The sequence below is a fragment of the Mustela putorius genome, unplaced genomic scaffold (genome assembly GCF_011764305.1).
Source record: "Mustela putorius furo isolate JIRA1106 unplaced genomic scaffold, ASM1176430v1.1 tig00003853_pilon_pilon_pilon, whole genome shotgun sequence".
Taxonomy (NCBI): Eukaryota; Metazoa; Chordata; class Mammalia; order Carnivora; family Mustelidae; genus Mustela; species Mustela putorius.
Window position 1 is genome coordinate 8556960 of NW_025422005.1, and position 14520 is coordinate 8571479.

The window sequence follows — 14520 nt, forward strand, 5'->3', positions numbered from 1 at the left end:
ACAGCGCGGCTCCTGGGTCACCCCAGGTACTGTACTGTACGCACTTTAGAAACGCGATTCCGAGCCGGGTCCCCCGCTTCCGCAGAATGACTAGGCGGCACGAGGAATGTCGAGGACCGATGGTTCAGCCTCACTCACGCCCGAACAGAGTGAGGGGAGAGAAAGACCCGGCTCGAACAGAGAAGTCGGTGACGCCATCAAGCCAGGCTGGACGCCCTCCGGGGTCCGTCTCTCTCCGTCCTGGGCTCGGCCTGCGTCTAAATCACCTCCTTCTCAGGCAGGCTGTGGCCACGCCGCACCTGCCACGACCCGGCAGCTGGGGACTTCAACGGCCCTTGGCCCCAGGACTCCAACCATAAAGAGAAGCCGTCTTCACTGGTAGCTTTTGGGAAGCTCTCAGAGATGAGGCTCTTTGGCGGACATGGCTCACGTGTCTCCGAAGCCGAGTGGTGAGGAAGCTGGACTCTGATTGGCTTGTCTGGGTCATGTGCGCACCCTGAAGGACGAGGTGTTCTGATTGGCCTATTTGGGGTCATGTGCCCACCCTGAAGGATGAGGTATTCTGATTGGCTTATCTGGCTCACGTGCCCATACGGGCTCAAGCTGTGGGTGGTAGGCATCCCGGCTAGGGCTGTCCCGGGACCGAGAGCTGGGTCCAGGCGCAGGTGCTCTACCGTTTTGCCGCACGGAGTCGGTGTCCACGCCGTGCATCTTCCGTCCGTGTGCAAGGGGACTCGGGGGCTGCTGGCTGATCCGCGCGTATCTCAGTCAGGCTGGCTGAGGCTCCGCAGGGTCTAGGGAGTCCGGACTCCCTAGTTCCTGCAGGGAAGCAGGGCTCCTGCCCGAATGACCGCCGCCGGGGCCCTCCGGAGCTTGCGGTGCGCCGAGCACCCCTGCTTATTTTCACCATCCCTTTACCCCGCTCAACAGCCTGAACGGGGGATCCTGCTAATCTCAGGGTGCCCATGAGTCACTGGAACTGGCCTGAGCCACGCAGTGGGAACCCCCCCAGGCCCAGCTCTTCCACCCAAGCCGGGCTGCTTCGCCCGCCTGCTCGCTGAACTTAGGCGAGGTCTGCGCTCTCCCCGGCAAGGCGTCCACCTAGAACCCGAGAGCTGGACCACCGTGTTTGGGGGGTTGAAGGGTGGAGCTGGGAGGGGCTTCAGGGACGAGAGGTCAAGTCTGGGGAGGTGAGGTCTTCGCCAAGGCGGCTCGCCTGGAGCTTCTCTGCTTCCTTCCCCAGGGCACACCTCGCAGCAGCCGTGCGCACGGGGGTCATCCGACTGCAGGAAGCAGTGTGACCCCGACTACTACCTGGACAGGGACGGCCGCTGCACGGCCTGCGTGACCTGTTCTGGAGGTAAGGGCCCTGTTCTCCCACGCAGGGGCAGCTTCCGGGAAGGGGGAGCCCTCTGGGCTGTAGGCAGAGAAGGTGGGGAGCAACCCCATTTGGTGCCTGGCTGGACTCTGAGTTGTCCCCCTGGTGCCTCAGTTTACCCCTCTGTATTTGTGAATTGATATCAGCCATTGATGTTTTGCATCCGTTTTTGTTTTTTGTTTTTTTAAGATTTATTTGAGAGAGAGAGACAGACAGACAGAGTGAGAGAGCATGAGAGGAGAGGACAGAGGGAGAAGCAGACTCCCCATGCAACAGGGAGTGGGATGTGGGGCTGGATCCCAGGACTCCAAGATCATGACCTGAGCTGAAGGCAGTCGCTTTACCAACTGAGCCACCCAGGCACCCTTGCATCCGTTTTTAGAGGGACTTCGACCTCTAGGAGATTCCCCCCACTCCTTTTTTAATGTAATCTCAATGCTCAACTTGGGGCTTCAACCTATGACCCTGAGATGAAGAGTCTCATGTTCTACAGACGGAGCCAGCCAGGCCCCTGGGGGAAATTCTTTTCTTATCTCTGCTTTACAGTGAAGAAACCCAGGTTTAGGGAGGTTAAGGGCCTTTCCAAAGTTAGAAAAGTCTGGTAAGGGGCAGATCAGGAGTTTGAGCTGTCTGTCTGACACCCAGAACTGTTATTCACCTAAGACCACAAGTGCTTCCAGGAGAAAGCGTCCCATAGCACTTTCATTGTTAATTTATTATGGTTGTGGTTTATGTGCTCTCTGGTGTTTTGTTTTGTGTGGGTTTTTTGTGGTGTGGGGTTGGGAAATTTGTGGAGATTTCTTGTACCCTAATAAATGTTCACATTTTATTTTACCTTATTTTATTTTTTAAAAGATTTTATTTATTTATTTGACGGACAGATCACAAGTAGGCAGAGAGGCAGGCAGGCAGAGAGAGGTGGGGAAGGAAGCAGACTCCCCACTGAGCAGAGAGCCTGATGCGGGGCTCGATCCCAGGACCCCCAAAATCATGACCTGAGCCGAAGGCAGAGGCTTAACCCACTGAGCCAACCAGGCGTCCCAAATGTACATATTTTAAAAGCATGTTTAGTGTGTTTGGGAAAAAGATGGATGTTCTGTTGGTTAGGTACAAAATTCTCTATATACCCATTAGATCAGGCTTGTTAATTGTGTTATTTAAATAAGAGGTGTTCTTTTTTTTTTTTAAATATGTATTCTTTTAAACTAATTTTTAAGTTTATTCAAGGTGGGGCACCTGGGTGGCTCAGTCAGTTAAGCAGCTGCCTTCGGCTCAGGTCATGATCCCAGGGTCCTGGGATGGAGCTCCACATCATGGTCTCTGCTCAGCAGGGAGTCTGCTTCTCCCTCTCCGTCTGTCTGCCACTCTGCCTGCTTGTGCGCTCTCTCTGTCAAATAAATAATTAAAATCTTAAAAAAAAAATTATTCAAGGAGTCTCCTCACCCAGTGTGGGGCTTTAACTCATGACCTTGAGATGAAGAGTCACATGCTCTATTGAGTGAGCCAGCTAGGTCCCCTGAAATAATATGCATTTTTTTTTCATTCTTATCTATTTTTGTCACCTTCCAAATGGCTGATGTCTGAGTTAAATGTGTAAAATCCATCTCCCCTATGCTTGTTTTTCACCAGATTTTCATTGTGTTCTATTTATTTTTGCTCTCTGTATGTCAAAGCTATGTTATTAGGTACAATGTACTTTCTTGGTGGGTTGGACCTTTCATCAGCATGAAATACACCTCTTTGGTCCTTACAGTGTATTTGCCTCAATTCAATTTTTGTTTGATATCAATATTGCCATTCTTCTTTGTCTGCGCTGGTATTTCTCTGGCATATCTTTATGTTTAAAATTAATGACTGCATTGTAAATGAAAGTTATCGGCATTCATTATAAAACTTTCAAGCAATACAGAAGTGTGAGGAAGAAAGCCAGCTCCGCCCTTCTCCTTCCCCTTCCTTGGGTGTCTGACTGACAATTCTTTGTATCTCTATATAGAGGGAAGAAGCATGGGAAGGTTTGCAGCCAGACAGTCTATACATACATAGAGATAAGGGATTTTTTAAATAAGATGTTATTTATTTATTTGAGAGAGAGAGCACACCCATACAGCATACATACATACACACATGAGAGGTAGGGATGGGCTGAGGGGGAGGGAGAAGCAGACTCCCCACTGAGCAGGGAGCTCAAGATGGGTCTCCATCCCAGGACCCAAGGTCATGACCTGTACTGAAGGCAGCCACTCAACCAACCGAGCCACCCAGGCACCCCAAGAAAAGGGATCTTTAAGAGGTTGGGCTCTTACTGTTTATGATGTTCAAGTGATCATATTTGATTTTATTCAAATGTATCAGAGGAGGAAGAGACTAAAGTGAAAATACAACAATCACAAGAGAACGGTTTCTAAAAATAAAACCATCTAAAATTAAGAAGAGATTATGAAAATCAAGAAGCAGTTGGAAATCATTAAAGGAATAACTGTCTCTTGTGGTAAAATCATGTTCTGCTTGTTTCAGTTTTTGGACAGGATAGGGTAGGTTGGTTTCCTGTAATGAAAAATGAAGTAATTAGCTTGCTGCTTCCTTGACCTCTTCCTGACTTTAATTACTGACATACGTTTTTTTTTTCCTTTTTCCTTTGTTATTGCCTATGGTGTTTATATTCTTTACAAGAAGACTCAGTCCCTTGGCCTGTTAGCGTTACTCTGCTATTTCAGGTTATTCATTGGGCACTAGGAGTACATTGACGACCACTTCTCTGTTTCTGAATTTTTCATTTTGATATATTGCTTGGTTGGTTAGATTTCACTGACCTGTGGATTTTTGAGGAAAGACTCATCTTTGCGCATCCCCCTGAAAGGGGGTTCTTTCATATTTGAGAATGTTTCTTGCCGTTATGCCTGAATGACAACTTTGTATATGATTATTCCTAGAAATTTTCTTTAGAACTTTGTAGGGTTTGGTGCGTTGTCTTCTTTGCTGAATATTGCTGTGGCGTGGTCTGCTATCTGTCTTCTTTTTTCCCCTTTGTAGGAGACTGCAAGTATAACACTTTCCTTATCCTTAGGGCTCAGAAACTTATAAGAATGTGCCTTGATATTAATTGTTTGGAAAGAATTCTTCCTAGTACCTGGAAGGTCTTCTCTCTGTCTCTCTCTTTTCAAGTTTTTAGGTATTTAAGTAATCTCTATACCCAACAAGGGGCTTGAACCCACGACCCCAAGACCAAGAGTCTCATGTTCCACTGACTGAGGCAGCCAGGTGTCCCTGGAATGTCTTTTCTATCTGCAGATGTAGTTCTTCTTCATTTCTGGGAAATTGGCTTGGATTTCTGTTTCTGTTAAATATGTATCTCAGTATCAGTTTTATGGTTGCCTCGTATCCTGAAGTTTGATTGTGTTTTCCTTCCTTCTCTGCCGTCATTGTCCTCATCATCTTCTTCTTTTATGATTTTACTTATTTATTAGAGAGAGAGAGAGAGAGAGAGAGCATGAGCAGGGGAGAAGGGCAGAAGGAGAGGGGTAGAGGGAGAAGTAGACACAGGCTCCGCCCTGATCAGGGAACCCAAGGGTGCTGGTGATGATGATGATGATGATGATGGGGGACTCTATCCCAGGACCTCAAGGTCATGACCTGAGCTGAAAGCAAACATTGAACTGACTGAGCCTCTCAGGCGCCCTTTCCCTGTGTTCTTTCATCTTTTTATCTTGCATGCACTGGCATTTTCTTACTGCTTTTTCCGTGCCATGAACTCCGTCTTCTTTCTGATCTCTTCCGCTGCTTGCCTCCAGGTGTCACCAGGACTCCCAGGACACTTGTAATGTATTCATTGAATTTATTGGAGATGCTTTGCATCTCCAAAGTTGATCTCCAAAGTTTGCTTACTTTAACTCTCTAGTCTAACTTCTCATCCCATGCTTTTTAAAAGATCCTCTTTTCTTTGAGGTTTTCCTTTGCTGGATTTATATTCCTTTTTTTTTTTTTTTAAAAGATTTTATTTATTTATTTGTCTGAGAGAGAGAGCACAAGCAGGGGGAGTGTCAAACAGAGAGGGAAGCAGGCTCCCTGTTGAGCAAGGAGCCCGATGTGGGGACTCAGTTCCAGGACCCTGAGATCATGACCTGAGCCGAAGGCAGATGCTTGACTGAGTGAACCACCCAGGCTGAATTTATATTCTTATTAACTTTTTTTTATAGTGTGAAGCACTCCTGGAATTGCTTCTGTTTTAGTCTGGGTTCTTGGTCTTTCCAAAATGTATTTCTATCTCCTTTAGATCTTTCTCTTTCTTTTCCAGTCTTCTCCCTCCCTTCCTTCTTTACTGCTACGGTGTGTCTGCAGTGCTCTCTTCTCTCTCTCTCTCTCTCTTTTTTTTTTTTGCTTCAGCTTAGCAGGGGCAGCAGCTTGTTGTGGCGTAACTTCTTTAATACCTGCCCTACCTCCCTGGGCTCTGGTTTGTCTTTTCAGCTCAGACCTTCAGCTGGGGGCTGAGTGTTACTTTTCAAAAACACTGTAGTAAAATGTACATAACAGAAAATGATCATTGTAACCATTTTTTAAAAAAGATTTTATTTATTCATGACAGACAGAGAAGGAGAAGCGGGCTTCCCGTGGAGCAGGGAGTCCAACATGGGATTCTATCCCAGGACCCTGGGATCATGATGTAACCAAATCATGACTGAGCGGAAGCGAGTCGGATGCTTAACCAACTGAGTCACCTAAGCGTCCGATCATTGTAACCATTTTAAGTGTACTGTGGCGTGGGGGGGGGGCACCAAGTGCATTCGCATTTTTGGGGGCAACATTCTCACTATTTCCCAACTGTAACTCTGTCCCCACTGAACACTAGCTCCCTAGCATGGTACCCCCAGCCTTTGGCAATTACCGTTCTACTCACCGTCTCTGTAAATTTGACCACTCTAGGAAGTTCATATAAGTATCATCCTAAAATATTTATCTTTTGTGACTGCCTTATTTCACTGAGCCTCGTGTCTTCAAGACACTGCAGCAGGTGTCAGGCTAATACACCACTGGATGGATCGACCACATTTTGTTCATCCGTTCATGTTGGTGAAAACTTGGGATGCTTTTACCTTTTAGCTGTTGTGAATTTTGCTGTTGAATACACACATCGGCAAATAATCTGTTCAGGTCTCTGCTTTCAGTTCTTTTGGGGTATATCCTTAGCAGTGGAATTGTTGGATCGTGTGGTCATCCTATTTAGTTTTTGAAGGAATCCTGAGTGTTAACTTTTGAAACTGATTTTAGGAGCCCGAGGGCCTGGGTGGGAGGCAGAGTGCAGCCAGAGACGGCTCTGTCCTTGCTGGGAGAGCGATCTGCCTTCCCTTCCATCAGGGGCGTATCTAGAGATCCTGCTGCCCGAAAAGAAGTGTACCCCACTCCCGGGGCCTCTGTTCATTTCCCCTGGGCCTGCCTTCCTGAAAGTTGGCAAGTCCCAGCACTGTTCCCACCTTTGCCCAGGCCTCTGTTTTTTTTCTGAATTTTCCAGGGATGTCTACTGTTTGTCCTCAGTCTACCACTCTTTTTTTTTTTTTAAAGATTTTATTTATTTATTTGACAGAGAGTAATCACAAGTAGATGGAGAGGCAGGCAGAGAGAGAGAGAGAGAGGGAAGCAGGCTCCCTGCTGAGCAGAGAGCCCGATGCGGGACTCGATCCCAGGACCCTGAGATCATGACCTGAGCCGAAGGCAGCGGCTTAACCCACTGAGCCACCCAGGCGCCCTCAGTCTACCACTCTTAGATTTTCTAGAATTCTCGGGATTTTATGCTCTCCTCAGTACTGCTTCCGGGGTGCAGGCAAGAGTACTGCTCCGGGGCCACTACAGCAAGGAAGAGAGAGATGAGAAAGCCCCCCCACGAGATGGCTTTAGGGGCCAGGCCTGGGAGAAGCGCCTATCATTTTTGTTCACATCTCATTTGCTAGAATCTTGTCACGGGACCCAAATCCAACTCTGAGGGGGGCTGGGAAATGTAGTCTTTGCGTGAGCCCACAGGAAATGAATTGGTGACTACAGCATTCTGTGCCCGAGGATCCCTTTTTATGGCTTCTATGTCCTTCCTTTCTTCCTTGAGCTCCAGGGGATTCTGTTGTATAGCTGCAAATTCCTGAGGATATTAATTGTACTAATTCTAATGGTTTGTTCTGTGGGTTTTTGTTTTTTCTTTTTTCTTTTATCTGCTCTTTCGAGAGTTAGTTCTTTTTGAGTTTGGAGCTCTTTTTCTCTCCCACGGGTGACCCTTCTGCACACTGTATCTGGTCGCTGGGATGGGGGCGTGTGTTGTTTAGTGGCTAATCTTCTGTAGGATCCCTTCCTCCCACGTAGGACCAGCCCTGGGGCACTGTTGTGCTCACCTCACCTAAGAGTCTCCTGGGGGAGATGCTTGGCTTCTGGACCTGTGGCGTAAGTGGATGAGAAGCGTGGGGAGACTGACCCAGCTGGGTGCTCCTGCTGTCTCCCCCATCGGCTTCCCTGGGGCCTGCCCCTGCCCTGTACCCACTCGGAGACTGGAGCCTCTCCCAGAATAACCGTCTTGGGTATACTTTGGGCTGCCGGTTTCCGTCTCCTTCTTCCATGCAGCCCCACCTGCTTCCATGTTTCAGGAAGCCTTCACCATTTCCGGATGGCCAAGGATGCCCTGTGTTGCTTTCCACGGATGTTTGCATTTGCCGATTACTTATACCAGTGATTTGGTTTTTTTTCCTCTTGACATAAAATTCACCACTTAATTTATTTTAAAAATTAAATTATATTAACTGTTTGTTCTCGCATATAAGCTCTATGCCCAACGTGGAGCTTGAACTCGAGACCCAGAGATCAAGAGTGGCGAGCTGTGCTGACTCAGCCAGCCAGGCGCCCCTAAGATTCACCATTTTAAATGTGCAGTACCGTGGTTTTATTGTATTCACAATATGCAACCCACCACCACTATCTGACTTCAGAATATTTCCACCTCCCGCAGAAGAAGCCCTGTTCTTCCCATTCCCCTCCTGTTCCACTCCCTTATAGTCGCCAGTCGACATTCTGTCTGTGTGGATTTGCCTAGTTTGGGCATTTCAAAGTCATCAATATACGGCTTTTAGTGACTGGCTTCTTTCACTTTGCAGTGTTTTCAAGGTTCATCCATGCTGTAACAGGGTCATTCCTTTTTATGGCTGAACAATCGATCGGTGGACATTTGGGTTGTTTCTACTTTTTGGCAATTACGAGCAATAGTGACATGAATGTCAGGTTTAGGACCCTCCTCCCAGACCCCCGGCAACCACTTGACAGTGTCTCGATGGTTCGATCTTTTCCAGAAGGCCGCGGAGTTGGAATCACACAGCACGCAGGTTTTTCAGACGGACTTCTTTCGTGTAGCACTGGGCCTTGAAGGGTTCCTCCGTGTCTTTATTTTTTATTTTTATTTTTTTGCCCATTTTAAAATGGGTCCATTAATTTCTTTTTAATACGATTATAATGACATCTGGGCATCTGGGTGGGGAAGGGGAGTCTGCCCCATTGGCCCTGCCTGGCTTCTGGCCCTTGTTGCAGGAACATTCTGGAAAGAAGGGCTGAGCGTGCCAGCTCCCTGCCCAAAGGGAGGCCACAGCGGCATCTTCTGTCTTGTGCCAAACGGGCACTGGCCATGAGGGTTCTCTGGCTCTCTTCCCCTGTCCTTCCTCTGTCCCCTGTGACTCTTCTTTGTGTCCCTTAGACGATCTCGTGGAGAAGATTCCATGCTCAGCGAATTCCTCCCGCGTCTGTGAGTGTCGGCCTGGCATGTTCTGTTACACATCAGCCACCAAATCCTGTGCCCGCTGTAGGCCGCACTCCGTCTGCCCACCAGGGGAGGTCGTCAGGTTCCAGGGTAAGTATCCTCACTCTCAGGCCGGCACCAAGATCTGGGCCCAGCTGCACCTGCCCCAGATCTCCAAATGACCTATGACCTCCCACTTCCTTCTTCCTGTTGGACAGACCGCTGTCTCCTTTGGAGATCCTGTAGGGGCACCAGCTACTGCAGAGCCCCCTTCCCCACTTCCCTGCACTTTGTGTCCTGGGCTCAGCGAGACTCTGGTGGCCAGAAGCACAGGCGTGCCGGGATGAAGTCTTGGGTTTGGTTTGAGGTTTGGGGCAGAAGTTCTCTGATGCCTGGTAAACAAGAAGCAAACTCTGTCGTGGGAGTTCCCCAGAGGATTAGGGCTGGTTTTGCCAATTCACCATTGAGGCATTGGGAGTTAGAGCTACTGAGACACTTGGATTTCTTTCTCAGTTTGCCATGTGAGCTCAGGCAAATTCCTTACCCTCTCTGGGCTTCTAATTTTCTGACCGTACAAGGAGGCTCATGGCCAGAAAGGAGGTAAGGGCCACAGATGCTGTGTGGGTGGTACTGAGGACACGTTCTAGAAGGGAGGCTTGGGGAGTGGGTGGACCATAGCCCCAGGCTGGGGAGGCGGCAAGATGGAATCCGAGGAGCCACGCCCACTGGGGAGAAAGGTGCCGGCACCCCGCCCATGATACTCCCACTTCTAACCTGGTGCTTTCCACCATCCTTACCACCTTCTCCCCCACTGTCTGTCCTTTCCTTCCCGCACACGCCACAGCCGGTCCCATAGCATTTGTCCACCTAATTCTGTCTCCTATTCCCCACACCCAGTTCCTCCTGTCATTCCTCGCCCGTGGCACACAGGCGGAGCCACCCTTGCAAAACCAAATCTGGTTCCCTCTGTCACACACACACACCTCATGACTCTAATGACAATGCCATGATCCTTTGGCAGAAGAGAACCGGTTTTTGGAGGGACTTCTTTTCTAAAGTCTGTGCTGTTTGGCATTTCCGGGCTGCTGGCTTATTTGGCTCCATGTCTGGGATAGGCGAACAGAGAGAAAACCCAGGGGACTCATCACCGTGTCATTCCTTGGGTTCCAAGGCCTTCTCTCCGCTGTCCAGAGTCGTCTTTGTTTAGACACGTACCCATGGTTTAGCTGTCTTTAGTCGGAGGACTAGGGAAAAGGGCACCCGCTGCGTATTGCCACAGGCCGTCTCCCGGACACAGTGTGTACACGGCCTGCACCATGTCGTCTCCTTCCCCCAGCCCCAGACTCAGCGCCAGTCTCCCTCTTTCCTTGGCTCAGCTTGGTCTGCTCGCTTTCAGTTCTGTGGCTGCGTGGTGCTTCCCCCTCTTAACAGGCCTTTGGGCATGTGGTTCCCTCTGCCTGGGACACCCTTGCCTCCTGTTCACTCAGTCAGCTCCTCAGCCTTGAGCTCTCTGTCCACACATCCCTTTGTCAGGAGGCTTCCTATGACTTATCACAGGTCATGTCTGTGTTTGATCTCTTATCGCACAGCGTCCTTCGCAAACGTGGATATGAACATTTGTGTCTCTCTTGGTTTGATCAGGGCTGGCCTCCCTCCCTGAGCCGTAGCTCCATGAAGCTAGACCATGCCCGTTGTGCTCCTGGTCATCTAGGGCCGCAAGCCGGGCCACGGGCTGGAGTGGAAGATGCTAGGGGCTGGGCATCAGACCCCTGGAGTACTGTTAGATTTGCACCTGGGGGACGTGTTCCCACCCCATCCTGGGCTTCAGTCTCCAATCGGGAAAATGTGAAGTTGTTGGTAGACAGCCTTGGGGGGACTTTCCAGCTCAGAAACTCTTGCATATCTGGGAAAAGTACCTGGAGTTCTGTTGCTCCAGCCAGGCCTGTGGACCCTCTCCTGCCAGGGAGGCCCTTTCCGTGGTGTTCCTGCGACTGGCACATGCTGGCACCAGAGGCCTCTCTCTGATGCCCTGGACTATGCTGCCCCTAGCGGTCCCACTGGCCACATGCAGCCAGAGAGCATTTAAAATGTGGCCCATTGGGTTGAGATGGGCTGTCAGGACAGAACATTCACTGGATTTCAAACATTTAGTAGACAAAAATGTAAAATGTCTCATTATTTTATTTATTTATTTATTTATTTATTTATTTGACAGAGAGACACAGCAAGAGAGGGAACACAAGCAGGGGGAGTGGAAGAGGGAGAAGCCGGCCTCCTGCAGAGCAGGGAGCCCAATGTGGGACTTGATCCCAGGACCCCGGGGTCATGACCTGAGCCAAAGGCAGACGCTTAATGACTGAGTCACCCAGGTGCCCCTTCATTAATTATTATTACTTTAGAAGATTTTATTTATTTATTTGACAGAGAGAGATATCACAAGTAGGCAGAGAGGAAGGCAGAGAGAGAGAGAGGAGAAAGCAGGCTCCCCGAGGAGCAGAGAGCCCGATGTGGGACTTGATCCCAGGATCCTGGGATCATGACCTGAGCTGAAGGCAGAGGCTTAACCCACTGAGCCACCCAGGTGCCCCTCATTAGTTATTTTTTATATTAAATATCTACTGATGTATTTTAGATCTATTAGGTTAAGTAAATTAACTCCACATGTTTCTTTTTACTTTTTAAAATGTGGTTACGAGGCAGTTTCAGATGATGTGTGGGATTCCCATCAGGTTTCTCCACGACAGCGCTGCTGGCTGACTCCTGCTCCCACAGGGCGACTCTCCAGCCGTAAAATGGAAAGTAGTTTCTGCTTCAGAGTCGGCCCATGGCTGTGTGCCCAGAGCTGGTGCAGGTGTTCTCTCCTGAAGGGCTCAGAATGCCATCAAGCAGGCCGAATCAGCCGTCTTTTACAGCTGAGGAAGTTGAGGTCCAGAGATGGGTCAAGTCTCCAGGCCACAGAGCAGGGAATACCCGAGTTTGGGTTTGAAGGTCACACCGGGCGTGGTCACCCCACCACACTTGACGCACATGACACATCCGCATTGCTCACGCTGCCTGCCCAGAAACCTTCAGATCACAATCCCACCTGTGGGACACTCTCTAAGCAATGTACAGATGGGGAGAAGGACATGCTATGGGTTAGGCATTTACTGTACGTCACGCAGTGTGGTGGGCACGGCGAGGATGATGGAGGCGGCACGTGAGCTCAGATCCGCCGGACGGAAAGTGCTATGGGTGTTCCTCTTTCTGATCGCATTCTTAAGTATTCTTCAGGAATCTTTGGGTTGCTGGAAACAAAATCTCAAAATTTTTTGATTCCTGTAACTGCAAAGTCTGGAGCTCCCTGGGTAGTGTCGGGCTATCTCTGGTCCCCTATGTGTAGGCATCTGTAAGATTCGTACCAGCAGCTCCTGGCTTGCCTCCCACCCAACCCCAGTGGAAAGACGGCTTCTCCTTCCAAGAACTGAAACCAAAATCTTGATATCGTTCCTCCTGGGCACACCTTGGGTCACGTGCGCATCACTGAACCAGTTCACCGGGGTCAGAGGAATCAAAGGGGTTGATGGGTCTAGCTGGTCTGTGTGTGCTCCTGGAAGGGAGGGAGGCGAGGCAGCCTCAGCCCTGAGCACAGGCGCTGAGACTGGAAAGTATTCCCCGGGGAAAGTCAAGGTGCTTTACCGCAACAGGGCCTGGACACTGGGCAGGCTGAAACATCAGATGGCCGCGACATTTTCCAAGCACCTCATTCCGAGCTCTGGGTTGTGGTGGTAAAAGATCTGTGCCTGGAGTCCTCAGGCTCTTTCATGACGTCTTCTCAGTGTCTCAGTGAGTCTCCTCAGGCTCCGCCGTGACATCTGTCACTCCTGCATTTCTGTCCCCCCTGTAGGCACAGCAGAAAGGGACACCATCTGTGAGCGACCTTCCCCAGTGACCAGTCCTGACCGGGCGGCCACCAGGTGACTCCCCTCTCCCCACCAGCTGACCTTGGTGTGGGGCTGTCCCGCCCCATAGGATGCTCAGGGCCCCGCTGGCTGTGGTGGGTTGGGGTTCAGCCCAGGGTGTCAGGACCCCGGGGAGTCTCTCTGCCAAGCCCACAAGCCACTGAGGCCCCACCATGTGCTCAGTCTTCCCAGAGCATATGAGAGAAGAGCCTAGAAAACACAGTCCTTGCTCCCAGGAGCTGACGGCAGGGCTGCCGGACGTTGTGGACAGAGGGTCTGGGGACCCCCTTCTCTGCAGAAATGGTTGCCCTTGAGCACAGACCCCCCCCACTTCGCCCCCTCAGGAGAATTGGCAGTGCCATTTCTAACTTTTCTCTTGGCAGCAGCACCCTCCAGGCCAGGCCCCTCAGGACTGCCTCAGCAAGCTCCAGGGCGAGGACCACGCTTCCCGGAAGGGGCGCTTCCCTCACCCTGGAACACGGTTCCGAAATTACGAGAGCCCCCAGCTCTCCCTCCTCGGTGCGGGAGCCCGGTCCAGGTCCAGGTGAGTTCTTCCGAGAGGCTGTGGCTCGTTTCCAGGGCAGCAGCGTCTCGTTGGCAGGCGACCCCTGCGGGCTGGTCCAGGCAGGGGGGCCCTGGGCTGTGATCTTTCCCAGTCGGAGGAGAAGAGTGTCTCCAGGCCTCTTGGGGCTGTAGTCATGGACGACATTCGCTGGACAGCTCGAGTGTGTGTGACGCGGAGGTGCTAGTGCAGGAGCAGCTGTGGGTCTGACACCCTCCGGGTTCCCACGGCGACCGGCGGGGCCCTCAGTCCACTCCTGCCATGGCTGACTGGCCTCCGGTGCTGGCCCGTGGTTGTCCAGCAGTCTTTGGGTATTTGGGTTGTTTCCTCCTTTTGGCTGTGATGAATAAGGAAAAGCAAGTCTTTGTATGAAATCTCTGGGGCTTGTCTGTCTTTTTCATTGACTTCTTTTTTTTTTTTTCTTTAAAGATTTTATTTATTTAACAGAGAGAGACACAGCGAGAGAGGGACACAAGCAGGGGGAGTGGGAGAGGGAGACGCAGGCTTCCTGCTGAACAGAGAGCCCGATGCAGAGCTGGATCCCAGGATCCTGGGATCATGACTTGAGCCAAAGGCAGACGCTTAACGACTGAGCCATCCAGGCAACCCTTCCATTGACTTCTTAATAGGACTTCTTACAGTTCTGGGTTTGAGCCCTTCATCCTATAGTGGTGTGCGGACGGCCACCTTCCACCCAGTGGCTTATCTTCTTATTCTCTTTATAGTGTCTTTGCTAAAGAGATTTTGTTTTTTTATTTTATTTTTTAAAAAGATGTATTTATTAGAGAGCGTGCGCGCATGTGTGCGGTTGTGCGAGCAAGGGGAGAGGGAGAGAATCCTCAAGCAGACTCCCTGTGGCGTGCAGAGCCTGATGTGGGGCTCCATC

The 14520-nt window shown here is 50.3% G+C and overlaps 1 protein-coding gene across 4 annotated transcripts in view; it reads left to right on the plus strand.

The window, feature by feature from the left end:
- Positions 1-14520, plus strand: part of TNFRSF8 (TNF receptor superfamily member 8) — a 62238-nt gene that overhangs the window by 20022 nt on the left and 27696 nt on the right. For 3 of the 4 annotated variants that reach the window (XM_004741453.3, XM_045063760.1, XM_045063761.1), the window contains exons 3-6: positions 1244-1360; positions 9090-9242; positions 13018-13087; positions 13456-13616. In XM_004741453.3, the coding sequence (XP_004741510.1) occupies positions 1244-1360; positions 9090-9242; positions 13018-13087; positions 13456-13616 (501 nt within the window). The remainder of the gene's footprint in view (positions 1-1243; positions 1361-9089; positions 9243-13017; positions 13088-13455; positions 13617-14520) is intronic. The other variant, XM_013048915.2, reaches the window with a different exon arrangement.